The sequence below is a fragment of the Aethalodelphis obliquidens genome, unplaced genomic scaffold, assembly GCF_003676395.1.
Source record: "Aethalodelphis obliquidens isolate GAN/ISIS:26980383/991018 unplaced genomic scaffold, ASM367639v1 scaffold15, whole genome shotgun sequence".
NCBI lineage: Eukaryota > Metazoa > Chordata > Mammalia > Artiodactyla > Delphinidae > Aethalodelphis > Aethalodelphis obliquidens.
The window spans coordinates 273,424-287,342 of record NW_020837959.1 but is presented as its reverse complement, the minus strand read 5'-3'; the positions used below and the strand labels follow the sequence as shown (position 1 = coordinate 287,342).

At 62.7% G+C, this 13,919-nt stretch overlaps 1 protein-coding gene across 1 annotated transcript; it reads right to left on the bottom strand.

Annotated features, from left to right (window-relative positions):
• Positions 1-2,165: 2,165 nt before the first annotated feature.
• Positions 2,166-13,919, bottom strand: CUNH13orf46 (chromosome unknown C13orf46 homolog). The gene is made up of 8 exons (XM_027115721.1): positions 13,408-13,919; positions 9,748-9,799; positions 9,092-9,408; positions 8,955-9,002; positions 7,993-8,040; positions 6,348-6,415; positions 4,308-4,386; positions 2,166-4,154 (listed from the first exon to the last, which is right to left on the bottom strand). The coding sequence occupies exons 1-7, from the start codon at positions 13,846-13,848 to the stop codon at positions 4,320-4,322; spliced, it is 1,041 nt and encodes a 346-aa protein (XP_026971522.1). The 5' UTR covers positions 13,849-13,919; the 3' UTR covers positions 2,166-4,154; positions 4,308-4,319.

The window sequence follows — 13,919 nt, the reverse complement described above, 5'->3', positions numbered from 1 at the left end:
CCCGAACACCCGCTCCCGAGCACCCGCTCCCGAGCACCCGCTCCCGATCACCCGCTCCCGAGCACCCGCTCCCGAGCACCCGCTCCCGAGCACCTGCTCCAGAGCACCTGCTCCACACAGAAGACCCTGCTCCACAGTCATGCTTACAGGACCGGAAAGCCCTTTGCCCACAGACTGTCACAGCGCGCCGGGTCCACGGAGGAAACGTCCTGCGTGGTGAGCAGCACACTCCTCTGAAAACGCATCCCAAGTCCATGCAGATGGAGGGGGAACTAAGGGGAGTCTAGCCAGACCTCGCTGGGCTTCCTGCAGCCCAGCGCACATAACTGTCTCTTTGATGTAAATGCTGAAGTCCCCCCACCCCCAAACCCTGCCCAGGACAGGGCTCCCCTCCTCTCCTGCCCTCAGGGCTGCCCCCTGCCCGCCCCTCTCCCAGGCAGCTGGTAGAGTCCTCAGGCAGGTTGCACTCTGGGAAGGGACAACTCATGGGACAGGAGGGGATGCTTTCCCACTGCACGGCCCGGGCTGGTCCTGACAAGCTCTGCGTGTTGCTCTGGTGAGCCTCTCACCTCCAAAGGCCTTAGCAAGTTCCCCCCTCCCCCCGGCGGCCAGGCCGTCCTTACTCAGTTCATCCTCCTACAAGTGGGCCCTCCATGCCGGATGTCACCAGGGACACCAGGGAGTCCAGAGACACTCAGGGCACCTGGGGACATGGGGACCTGGGGACACGGGGGCACCTGGGGACATGGGGACACTGGAGGGATACTGGGCACAGGGGCCTCAGGATGCTGCCGTGTGAGTGACCTTTGTGTTTGTGTTTTGCTGGGTGAAGTACGTCAGGGCATCACGGGAAGCATCTATTTGGGGGGTGGGTTTCCACATGAGCCAAGTGTCGTCCACCCTCGGAGGCGCCCAGGACTCTAGACAGAGGTGCAGGTCTGTTTATCCTACAGAGCTCGTGGGGTCATGGGTCGCGAGGTCATGGTGCAGGGAGGGTCAGTGGCCAGGACACTTGACCGCCGGGCTGCGTGTAAGCTACACGCCTTGGACTGGAGGGCGCGGTGGCCATGCACACGGGGCCTGGGTCAGGCCTCACTCTGCCCGACAACAGACGGCCACCACCGCGTTCACATTCTGGCTGCTGCTTCAGATGGGCCGCCTCCTGGTGAAAGGTCTGGGAGGATGACTTCCCTACTGAAAAACAGAGAGAGGCTGTGAGGGCGCCATCCCGCCACCAGGGGGCGTGCGAGGCAAGCGCGGCTGCCGTTCTAGGCGGGATCAGGGAGGGCGGGGACGCCTCTCTTTCACGTCCAAGTCCTTGGAGCAGCAGGAAAAGACCAGGAATCGACGGCAGCAGCAGCAACAGCACACGCTGGTTGGCACGTGGGCATGGCGGCCTCTGAGGGTAGCAGCCGGTGGGCGGCGCCATGCTATGTACCCTTCTCCACACGCAACACCCGGCCTTCCTGCTGCCAAATCGGGACCATAATAGGGCCTCACCTTGTAGAATCAGTGAAGTGAGACTCGCCAAACGTCTCGAGGTGTCACGTGGTCACCGCTGCTCGCCGCACGCTCCCCGAGCCCCTTCCTGGTCCAGCCCGCCATCCACGTTTCACATTACTCTGCGTGCTCTTTAGCAGGTGTGCCCCGTGCCCTGGGAGGTGTGGCCCTGGAGCATCACTTTTCAGATGATGGAGCTAATTTTTTTTTTTTTTGCCTTTTTTTGCGGTACGCGGGCCTCTCACCGTTGTGGCCTCTCCTGTTGCGGAGCACAGGCTCCGGACGCGCAGGCTCAGCGGCCATGGCTCACGGGCCCAGCCTCCGCGGCATGTGGGATCCTCCGAGACCGGGGCACGAACCCTTGTCCCCTTCATCGGCAGGTGGACTCCCAACCACTGCGACACCAGGGAAGCCCGATGGAGCGCATTTTTGTGGGGCTGCGTGCAGATGAAGCAAGACGCACCGGACGCCCACTCTCGTTTCCCCCTGGGAATGGAGGCTCCGCGAGGCCAGGATTCGTTCAACAGTCGCCATGTCCCCGGCACTTGGAACGGTGCCTGGCACGTGGTAGGCTTTCAGCAAACATTTACGGTGATATTGGGGAAAGGGCTTATGACATAAGGAAAACCTGTTAGAAAAAAACAACTGGTGCAGTGTGACGCCAATTTTGTAAAAAGCTTTATTTACCCATCTCCACATATAGCTCGCTCTACATACATCAAGAGAGAGGAAACACTCGAGAGATAGATGGAAATTCTAACAGCGATAATCTGGAGGTAATCTGACGAGATGACAGGCTAGATGCTTTTTGCTGGTTCCCACGTTTCCCACAGTGAAAACGCATATGTGATTCAGGGGAGAATACTAATGGGAGAGGCAAGCAGGAGGCACTGGCGTGGTGCTCCGGGGCCCAGGCAGGACGGGCGCCAGCGTGCGGCTGGCGTCCACCAGAGGTGTCGGGGCTGTCCCTGCCCCGGGTTGGGGGGGGGGCCCTGCAGCCTCTCATTCACTGGTGTCTGAGTAGCTGGGGGGCCAGCGGGGACGGAGGAGGAAGCCGGGTCAGGCGACAGGGGGCCCAGCCTCTGGGGAGCTTGCATAGGCGCCCCTGCAGGCTGAGTCGGGGGACCCTGAGGACCGGGGCCTCCGAGCAGGGGGAGGCTGGGGGCAACCCTCCCTAAATGTAAACACCACAAAGGCCAGGCTGGCCCCCTGCCGAGCTCCAAGCAGCGCGATGGGCAGAAGCAGCTCCGACGGCCACCAGGGCGGCTCAGGCTGGAGGCTCCGGCTTCCCTCCTGGTCTGACATGAGCGCATTGAGTTGCCAACGGCGAGCTAATGGTTCCTACTGCCCTAGATCCTACAGCTTCCCTCCAGGTCGTCGGCTCTTTCTAAATCCGCAAGGCCCGTGTCACGCCCTCGTCACCCCTGGGACTGGCGTGCTCCCTGGCAGGATGCAGAGGTGGGCGACGCAGGGCTGTGGTTGGGCTCCATGGGTAGCGCCTGCTCTATGGGCCTCGGTGGGCCTGGGGGCGCCAGAGCGGAGGCCCCCAGGGCCGCGTCCACCCGCCGGGCTGGAGCCTGGCCCGCGGGCAGGAGACAGGAGCCGCCACCTCCACGCCTGCGGCCGGCCCTGCAGGTTCCCATGGCGCTGGCCGGACCGGCTCCCCGCAGGCACCCCAGCCGACACGGGAGGTGAAAGGTCACCGCCAAGCCAGCCGGGTTGTGCACACGTGTGAGGCCGCCCTGCCCCCCCGGGGCCCCTCCATGGCCGGACAGGCGGCACGTGGCTCTGAACGAGGCCAGCTGTCCGCGGCGGCCAGAGGTGGACACGGACAGACCAGGGCGAGGGCTGGCCGGGGGCCGGTCCCCCTCCTGGCCTGCTGTGGCTGAGCCCCGGGAGCAGAGGGACCGGTAAAATGACTGCAGCCCAGACAGCCTCCTCCGCGGACTCTCCGGAAGCTCCTCTCTGCCTTACTCGGGGGCTGGTGCCGGAGCCAGGAGCTGCCACCCAGCGGGCAGGGACAGGGAGCACTTGCTCAGGAGGCTGTGCCTGCTGCTGGGGGCCTGGGGGCCACCGCGTCCTTAGTCTTGGGCTGAACCACAGGAATGGCCTGGGACAGGCTGCAGAGCCTCAGCTGGTTGAACAGAGGAGCCTCGAAGCCCGTCGGGTCTCCCTGGTGCGGCTCCCCGACCCCTGACGCCCCTCCCCGCTCCCACAAGCAGCACCTCCCTGCGGCTTCATCTCCTCCACGTGGCCCTCGAGGCTCCCAGTTCCAGCTGCAAGGACGCCTGCCCCCGGTGCTTGGGGACCAATGCCTGGGGTCCCACCGTGCCCTGGTGGCAGCCCTCGTTGGGGCTGAGTGCGGGGCTGCGCGACCCCTGACCTGGGAGGGGCGGCCACCCGTGCCGTCCATCCCTGAGCTGCATCTCCCCCCTAACTTACATTTCACAGGACAGGGTGTGTGGAAAGAAGGGACAGGGCCCCTGGAGAGGGACAACGTCTTCCATTCGCGCTTTACTGAGTCCTTTTTAAAGGTGGCGTCATCACTTCGCGGTGGTAGGGACGTCACACGTGGGGTGGTAACGGCACCAGGTCTGCGTGGCGTCTCTCAGGGCCGCTGGCTTCGTCCCTCGCCCCTCCCGGCCTGGCCGACCCTAGGAGACAAGTGGAGACCTCGGTTAGACCCCTGGCCAGAGGGGGCAGGGCTAGGGTGGGACCCAGGAGGCGGCCTGGTCCCCGCCCCCTTTCTACTTCCTGCCCCTCCAGGCACCCGCTTCGGCCCCGGCCCATCTCTGAGTGTGAACTACCTTCTCCGGCTGCTATGAGCTCTCCTCCACCTTCTTCCTGGTGGAGTATGGGATGCAGCACACCCAGCTGGTCTCGATCCTGGAGACAGAGTGGGGCGGGGTGGGCGGGTGAGAGAACTGCCCCTGTCCCATCCTCCCAAGGCCAGCGGGGCTCCCGGCCGGTGCAGAGCCGGGCTTTGCCCTCCCACCGCCACCCCTGTGTCTCCAGCCCAGGAGGGACCCCTTGAGCACAGCAGACCTTGAAGGTCAGCAGAGCCGAGCTGCCCTCCCTCCCCTGCCCGGCTCCGAAGAGGCGTTGCAGGTGGACGATGCCCAGCCCAGCGTTTCCCGAGCGTCGCAGCCCGTGCCTGTCCCTGTGCGTGGGCTCTGGGGGTTCTGCTTGCAACCGAGGCTCTGGGACGAGGTGGCCCCCTTCCCTTCGCAGGGACCTCCACGGCTCAGTGCCAAAGCCCCCCAGCGGGCGGCTAACGGGCTGCTAGTGCCTGGGTGCCCTAGGGGGCTGGCTGGATAGAGGCGGCTTAGCTCTGAGGGAAACTGAGGCTGCAGGTGAGCAGGGCAGACAGGTGGCCCTGCCCAGCAAATGTCCAGGCCAGGCCCCTGTGGAGCAGACCCTGTCCTGCTGGCCAAGCAGCCTCCAGCAGCTGAGGCTTGGCTCCTGGGCACGGCCCGTCTGCAGGTTCTCTGGGGCAACTGAGCACGGGGGGTGGGGAGCCGGACCAAGAGGCCGAGAGGGTGGGCCTGGGCCCGCCTGGCCTGGGGCAGAAAAGGAGCTGCCAGGCTGTGTCCGGTGTGTCTGAATCCATCACCACATCTATCCAGAATTGATGAGAAAAACAGACGTCTGCTTAGGAAAGACCTTCCCATGTCAAGCATAGATTTGGTTTAATTTTTTTCTTAATTTTAAATTTAAAAAAATTTTTATTTTGGGCCATGCCACGCACCTTGCGGGATCTTAGTTCCCCAACCAGGTATTGAACCTGAGCCCTTGGCAGTGAAAGCGCGGATACCTAACCGCTGGACCACCAGGGAATTCCCCAAGCATAGATTTGGGGGCGTGCCAGCCAGTCCTGACATCTTGGTGAAAGCCACACGGCCGGCTGTGTGAGCAGAGATCAGGAGAGACGTGGGGTGACACTTCCTAACAGGAACGCTCTCCCCCAAAACATACAACCTGGGGAAAGGCAGTAACAGCGACTGCCAAGTAAGCAAAGGGCTGTAATGCTATAAACGTTCACAGCTGGCAACCCACAATGGCCCGAAGGCCCTGTTCTCCCGCGGTCCAGATCTTCCTTTGGGGCCACGTGCTCCCATGAAGTCCCCACTGTTTCCGAGGTGGCACTCGCAGATTTAAAAGTTTTCCTCTGTGTTGGGCTATCTCACATTTTCATTTATTTTAAATGACCGCGTATCGGTTTTACAAAGTAAATAGAGAAATTTTTCTTTTAAAAACCGTGCAAGAAAATTAGCCACGACACTGACGTGGTTGTTAATTCCGACTCTGCTGGAAAGGGGACAAATTGCTGTTTTCTCCTTTGTGTTTCTCTGTATTGTTTAAAATACCACAGAGCCACTGCCCTGGGCGAGTGTCTCACCTGCTCCCAGGCGCTCGCAGCCTCACAATCTCTGCCCACAGGGTGGAGGCGGTCAGGACAAACGTCTCCCGCCCCCGCCCCCAGGTCCCTCTGCCCTGCTGAGCCAGCAGCCACGTGTGACGGGTCCCCCCACTGCCTGCAGGACCAAGGGCTGCAACCTCGGAGCTGCACAGAGAGGAGACCCTCCCACTCTCACCCCCTCTTCTTCTTCCCACCTTTCCCTCCCTCCTACTCTGGCCCTTTTGTTGGCTGACAGGGTGGGGAGAGGGGTCTAGCTAGGGGTGAGGTGGGACTCACGGGGATCCTGCCTCACCCCCCCAGCTGCAGTAAACGCCTGGGTCTCTGCGTGTGCCCAGGAGGAATCGAAAGCCCGGGGCTCGCTCTGCCCACCAGAAACCCTGATGGAGGAAAAGCCTCCCACCTTCCCCAGTGTGAACCCCTCACTCACTCGTCCTCTGACAAATCCCCCATGTCCATCTGGGGCTGCTTCTCTTCTTTCATGGCACATGTGATCACCTGTGGGATGTGGTGGGAGTAGTTGAGGGGACAGGCGAGGGGGTCATGACAGGGACCAGGGCCGGACCTGCTGAACCTGCCCAAGGACGAGGTGGGGCGTGGAGACTGCACTGAGCATCCTCCCACGAGACAGGGCACCGTCAAGTGGGAATTTCTAACTAGGGGACCCTGACCAAGGAACTGTGCCTGGATGTGAGCTACCATGACCCCTGGACTGTAGGTCAGAAGACCTGGACCCTAAGTCCCAGCTCTGCCCCTGACTGATTCTTCATGAGTCCTTGAAGCCTGTGGTGCCCCGCGGTAGCCTTGTGTGTGGAGGCGGTCAATAACCAGCTCTCTTCATCGTACAGCATGTTCTGAGGGCAGATATAGAAGGTGCGATCTGGAAAAAAGCAACCCCCGGGTAGGGGCTTACATTTGCCAGGAGAGAATTTCAAAAAACTTCCAAAGAGATGGCTGCTCACTATAGCAGAGAAATGGAGAATATTTGTGTTGGAAAGGCCCAATCAGGCCATGGGGTTACCCACTTCCTTTTACAGAAAATGGTGATAATGGTGATGATGATGTGACAATGGTGATGGTGATAATGGTGATGATGATGGTGATGGTGGTGTAGGTGGTGACAGTGGTGGTGATGATGGTGAAGACGTGATGATGATGGTGATGATGGTGGTGATGATGGTGGTGATGATGGTGATGATGGTGAAGATGTGATGATGGTGGTGACGATGATGGTGATGGTGATGGTGGTGACGATGGTGATGGTGATGATGGTGGTGACGATAATGGTGAAGATGTGATGATGGTGGTGATGATGGTGATGGTGATGATGATGGTGGTGATGGTGATGATGATGATGATGATGGTGGTGATGTGATGATGGTGAAGATGTGATGATGGCGGTGATGATGGTGATGATGACCGTGGTGGTGTAGGCGATGGGGATAGTGATGAAGATTATGGGGATAGTGATGCTGATGGCGATGAAGATGATGATTGGGGTGGTAGTTTTGATGACGCTGATGGTGATGAAGATAGTGATGATGGTGGTGGTGGTGTAGGTGGTGAAGATGATATCTAATGCTGGGACTTCCTGGGTACCAGGCAGTGTTCTGAGGGTGTCACAAAACGCTGGACTGTGGGTGCTACTAAGATCCCCATTTTGCAGATGAGAAAACTGAGGCATGGAGAGGTATGGTGACTTGTTTGAGCATTCACTGGAGAGCTGTGGAGGCTGGGTCTCCCAGCTCCTCAGCTTGTGCCCTTTCACCACCCCAGCACAATCTCACAAGAGGTTCTCAGGGCCCCTGGGTACCTCGAGGGTTGACCCAGGCCCTGGAATCTATGGAGGTGCAGGAATGTGTGTGGGTTGGCGTGAGGGAAAATGAGAAAGAAGCGAGGTGCTCTCTGGTCCCCTGGCCAGTCTCCAAACCCTGGGCCCCATCTCTGCCTCAGCCTCCAGCACACCCGTGCTTGTGGTGATGGTGACGGGGCAAGCTCCTGGGAACGCCGCATGGCTCCAAGCAAGGCGTTTCCCGGTGGCTGGTTTGGCTTTGCGAACTTTGGGTTTTTTTTACCTCCTCTGATCCGTCTCCCAGATCAACCTCCACAAACACAGATGGCTTCTGTGGATGGAAACCAAAGAGGCGTGGCTGGTGGGCTTGGGGGAGCCAGGAAGGCACACAGATTCCTGGGAGGGAGCGTGGGCTCTGGGCCAGTGGTGGCCAGGGTCTGGGCGTTACACTGAGCCCACCAGACACCGGCAGTGTGTGGTGGGACCTGCTGACACTGTGGTTGCTAAGGTGCCCTCGGGCACAGGGAGAGGAGGGATGTGGCCCCCCAACCCTCCCTGCTCGCTTCCCATCAGGTCCCTGAGAACTCAGAGGGTCTCCCCCGGCTTTTTTGATTCTCCCCCTGAGAATCAGGGCTGGTGATGCCCAGAGCTGGGTGGACCCTCCAGGCCCACTGCAGGCCTGCTCATCTGGGCAGCGCCCGAGCTCTGCCTCTGCAGACCCCCTGCCCCGCTGCCCGAGCTGCAGAGACACACAGTGAGCTGGGAAGGCCTGGGGGGCTCAGGTGCAGCGGCCCCCAGGTCTCTGACCAGGCACCTTGGCTTGGCCCAGTGGTAGCAGTTTAGTCAACAATGGGAGAAGTGTTTTGGGGAGTGGAGGGGACCCCAGGGGCCCTGGATGCAGGCCAAGCCCAGCTCCCCTCCACCCCTGCACGCGGATGGGGAAGGGGAAGGAAAGCCTCTCTTGGACAGGGTCCTGTGAGCACCGCTGCCCCTGGGCTGCGGCGGGCCGGGGCTGGGGCTCCCTGACAAGGGCAAGCTGAGGGTCACCCCCTGTCGGGACCCCCGCTCCCTCAGCAGCTGTGCTGTTTGGCAAGCCGGGGTTAAGGTGCCCCGGCGCCAGCCAGGAGCACAGACTGGGCGCTGAGGCAGCTCAGGTGGGGCCTGGCCCAGCCCGCGTGTCCTCGGCAGGACTGTGCCTGACAGGCCTCCCCTCTGACTTCTGTTAATAAAGTGAAAAGCTCTTGCCTCTTTTTCCAGGAGGTCACCCAGCTGTACGGACTCTGGCTCCCCTTCCTGTAAGAAGACACCGAACGGATAAACAGAGGCAGGACTCCAAGGCGCAGGGCCGGCAGCGCGTGCACATGAAAGGACCACGGCCTGACCTTGGCCTCCAGGGCGCGCTTGTCTGAGCCCTCCCTGCCGTCCGGCTCCTCCTGGCCGCTGGCCTCGGGCTCCGCCTCCTTCCAACGCCCCCGCACCTGCCCAGCGGCGTCCTGGCGCTGCTTCCCCTGGCTTGCCTGGCTGCAGCGGGAGCAAGCGGGGCTTTGAGACGACACCTTCCTCCCTCCTGGGCACCGGCGCCCCTGGGTCAGCAGGGCGGGGCTGGCGGGCGGTGGGCGAGGCAGACTCGGGTAGAGGGGTGGGCAGAGCAGAGAAGGACGCGGCAGTGCTGCTGAGCTGACCTCCCTGAGGAGCCGTCACCCCAACCTGCCCCAACACAAGGGACGCCGGCAGCCCTGGCAGGCTCTCGGGCGAGATGCCCGGGGATCCGAGGGGGAAGGTCTGCAGCGATAGGCGCCGGCCCCAGGATGCTGGGCCGGGGGGTTGCCGGTGGGGGGCTGCTTGAGGCCCTGCGAGCCCCCTGGGTCACCGGCCCCCGACCCTCCGTCTGAGCCTCGAGGTCTTCTCCGGACGCCCTGGCCTTCCTCAGCACCCCCCTCCCCCGCCAGGTCTTTACCCTGGCGCCCACTCCCACCCCAGCCTGCCGTGTTCTCCGCACGTCTCTGCACAGCTGCCTCCGCTGGACAAGGCCACTCACCAGCGGGCATCTTCCGTGTCGCTTCTGAGGTCCTTCCCATGACCTTCAGGCTCTGAGGAGGAAGCAGCGGGTCTGTCATCAGCCTGCGAGGATGCTGACGGGCCACCTGCGGGGTGTGGGCGCTGCCGCCCCAATTCTGACCAGCGTTCTCACGCATCCCCGGCCCAGGAGGCCTCCCGCCCCGACTCTTCACATCAGCCCTCTGCAGGCCGGTGCAGGGTGTCGAAGGCCCCCTGCCCCCCACAGGTTCCCCGCAGGGCCTCTGCCCGCTCCGTGGCACGTGGCGGGAGGCCTTGGCGTTGCCTCTACTGTCACTGTGCCAGGCGCAGGGACCCCTTGCGTCCTCCTGGTGGCAGCAGGTGGGGTTGGAAGCAGCAGGAACTGAGGGCCGGTGGGGGGTGGGGGGCGGCGACCCAGCCCCGGAGGTGAGATCTGAACCACACCACACCCTCCAGGACGCTCCTCCTGGCTCCTCTGAGGGGCGTTGCCAGCGGTGGGAGTCCTCTGGCTGGGAAAGGTCTTTGTCCGGTGAGGAGAAAGGGGCACAGGATCCAGCCCCGGGCTCATGCATGGAGCGGTTGTCAGTAAACAATTACGGGAAGCTGCATTTTGGTGACCTCGGCGAGATAGCGTGAGCCTCGGGAGCTGTGAGCTCTGAGCTTTAAATAAAGTTTTTGACAGGAGACCCAGCAGGATGCCTCTGCAAGCCGCCATCCCAGAGGACTTCCTACAGAATTTGGCGGCCAGATCAGCTACTCGGGATCCTTTCAGCTCACAGGCCTCGGGGCCGGGGATACCTGCCGGACAGAGGGGGCGAGGGCCCGGCTCCGGCAGGTGCCCTGCTTTCTGTTCCTGCTTTTTCGCTGGTCCTCGCTGTCTTGCACGCTGTCCCTCCCCTGGACCGTGTCCCCCGACCCCTGCCGTCCTCCAGCGCCATCCTTCATGGGGACCTGGGCCCCCTGCCCAGTGTTAAGCAACCTTCCTTGGAGGGAGCTTTCCGTCACGCCCATTCTCCCCGGCACTCGGCCCCCGCCCTGGGCCGGGTCGTCCGCACACTTTCCTTGTCTCTGGTCTGAGTTCCCTGTGGGTGAGAATTAGGTGCTATGCATCCTCTTCGCACACGGGCTCCGGGACGTCTGCTGACCTGCGGCTGTGCCGCCACCCCCAGGCTGGCCCTGGCCACCTAGAGACAAAGCCCTGAAGGCCAAGGCTGAGGCGACCCTGGGTCTTCAGAGACTACTTCAGAACTTGGCAGCTCTCAGAGGGAAGGGCGCGGCGTCGACCTCAGATGGAAGGGCCCGGATGGTTCGGCTCAGTGGTTTTCTGGCAGGGATCTACGGTGGGCTTCTTCCGGAAAATCTTCAGCAGCCCCTACGTGTGTGCACACGTGTGTGCTTGTGCATGTCTGTGTATGTGTGCAAGTGTGTCCGTTTTTAGAAGACACAGGGCCGCTCCAGATAGATCTTCAAACCTGCTCCTTCCTGTAACGTGTATTTGGCAGGAAGGAAAGAATCAGTAAAAAGAGAGCCTGGTTTTTCTTTGCTCCAAAGCAGCTGTGGAATGAGAAACACACACCTGCCCCCCGTGCCTCGTTATCATAAAGTAAAAATATCAGTGTGTTCGCGGGTTCCCCCTTTGTCCGCTTTCTAAGAAAGGCCCTGCTTTCTTCGGGGTTCTGGGCGCACCTGCAGGGCTCAGCCCGTAAGGCTCCAGGCTGGGCTCGTGCGTGGCTCCGGGAGGAGTAGCAGGCCGGGCAGAAGCTGCCCCCGCACGCGAAGAGACTATTTCCTTTGCTGCCTTTCTTCAGCTGGCCTCTAAGTGATCGCCAAACACTCACAGGTCACTGTCTGGACCGCGAGCCGCCCCCGGAAGTCGGGGTTCGCGCCGGTGGGAGCGGAGGGCGGGACAGGCGCGGGCCGGGGCGGGGCCGACACGGGCGGGAACCCGCTGCACGACCGGCCTGACGCCACCTCGCGGCCAGGGCGCCCCTCGCCCCCTCCTCCGCCTTGCGGATTTCAGCAGGCCCAGTTCGCCGATGCCTGGAGCCCCTCCGGGGAACAGCCCCCTCCTTGCCCTGGACGCACCCCTGCAGTGGGGGCGTCGTTGGGGCGCCTGGCCCGGAGGCTCTGCGGCAGCGAGGCCGGCGGCTGCGGTCTGGCGTCCCAGGCAAAGGCTCAGGGCCCGGGCGCGAGCTCAGCCGTGGATCCGCGGGTTCGCGCGGGCCCTCCGTGCGCGGACTCCTCTCCCGCCCGGCTGGGGGGCGTGTCCCACAGGCGCTCGGCCCCGCCTCCTGCGTCCACGTCACCTTGGCGCTTGCGGGCCCGGCGGCACCAGCCTCCTGGCTCTTGCTTCCAAGTGTGGGCGCCCAGGCCTGGCGGGTGCCCCGCCCTCACTCGGGAGGCCGCACCTCGTCTCATTTTACCCTGTAGACAGCGAGCTGTGTTCCGCGTGGCTCCGGCTCCGGGCGGCGCATCCCCTCCATGCTGTCCGGGAGCCCCACCGGGCCTGGCGCCTGGGGCGGGTGTGTGCACGGCGGCTGGCAGTGCAGCGCTCGGTGCGTCCCTGCCCTCCATCCTGCCTCGGCAAACCCATCGGTGCTGGGTGGGAAGGTCCGTGGCCGGCACTACTGGGGACACACTGTGGCTACTTGCAATATTTCCTGAGCAGGTTATAGGTTGGTTTCCTCTCTGGGGAGCTCGGCCCTCCTGAGAGCCTGAGAAGGAGTGGCTGTAATCGGACTTTTTTTTTTTTTTCTTTTTGCGGTACGCGGGCCTCTCACTGCTGTGGCCCCTCCCGTTGCGGAGCACAGGCTCCGGACGCGCAGGCTCAGCGGCCATGGCTCACGGGCCCAGCCGCTCCGCGGCACGTGGGATCTTCCCGGACCGGGGCACGAACCCGTGTCCCCTGCATCGGCAGGCGGACTCTCACTGCGCCAGCAGGGAAGCCCTGTGCTCGGACTTCTATCGGTCGGAGGTAGTGGAAATGCAGCGGCCCCTGTGCTGTGACCGCCGGCTCCCCCTTCCCCTCCTCCTCCAGAGATAACACAGCTTTGGATTTTTAAGCTGAGAGAAGAACAAATATTTTTATACAATGAGCTCTTAAAATCGCTCCTAGGGCTTGAACAAGCAAACCGCATTTCCCGCCTACTGTGTTTCGCCTCCTAAGAGCGTCACTTAGGCTTCCTACACGACGGTCATAGCAAAGGGTACTTGCTGGTGTGAACCACAACTGCTGGGGTCCTGCCGACGACTGGCTGTCACCCCGTCTCTCCGCCAACTCGGGCCCGCTGCCCTGGGGTAGCTGACCTTCCAGGGGCAGGTCCACGTAAGGACCAGGGCGTTTCGGGCACCCATCCCCATTTCGGCCACACCATGGCCCGCTCGCAGGTTAGAAACGTGGGACACGTGGCTGACACAGGTGTAAGTTTGCATACTTTACAACGTAAAGGCCACGTTAGTGACGAGCAGACGGGCGGCCCCCAGCCCCGTGGGTTCACTGCTGCCCCTGGCCGCGAGGGCCCTGGCTCTGGCAGCGGGACTGGGGCTCACCCCAGGGCCTCCTCATCAACCTGAGACCCTTCCCGTGCTGGACCCCGGTGTGTCCCCACACAGTCCCAGGCTGGCTCTGCCCCCTCAGACCTCAGTGCCCGACACGCCCCACCCTGGCCTTCAGGATCTTAGGCAGGGGCAGTGGGTCCGGGGTGGGGGGTGGGTGTGTGGCCCTCGCTGGCCCGGGGAGAGCGGTCTGCCCCGCCCTAACCCCGGCCCTACCTAGCTCCTTGCACAGCGTCTTGATGCAGCTCGGGGGGTCCCCTTTCTGGTGCAGGCCGCCCACACATCGGCTCCTCTGGAGCTCAGCCATCCCGCTGGCCGCCTTGAGGTGTCCGGGGCTCACGGCCGAGGGAGGGGCCCCGGGGCCCAGCTGGTGCCTCCTGTGTGCAGCCGTGGTGTCCTTCTCCAACCTCCCTGCCTTCGGGCCACGGGAAAGAAGAAGGACGCTGGCTCTCACGCAGCCCTCAGATGGAGCGCATGGCTTCCACCCCCTCCACGGGGAGCTGCCCTTGTGTTCCTGGGCCCCGTTGCTAGGTGGCCCCTGTGACATCACTGCAGAGGCAGAGGCCAGCCCGCTGGCCCTTCCCGCAGCCCTAGGTCGGAGTGGCCTCCTCCCAGGGC

What these genes read in the sequence shown, in the direction of transcription:
- CUNH13orf46 (XM_027115721.1), bottom strand. Translation starts at nt 13,848, where the DNA reads ATGTCACAGGGGCCACCTAGCAACGGGGCCCAGGAACACAAGGGCAGC. An exon ending in CTAAGATCCTGAAGGCCAGG is followed by an intron (nt 9,800 to 13,407) that starts GTGGGGCGTGTC and finishes CTTCCTCCTCAG; the next exon opens with AGCCTGAAGGTCATGGGAAG. An exon ending in GTGACCTCCTGGAAAAAGAG is followed by an intron (nt 8,041 to 8,954) that starts GCAAGAGCTTTT and finishes TTCCATCCACAG; the next exon opens with AAGCCATCTGTGTTTGTGGA.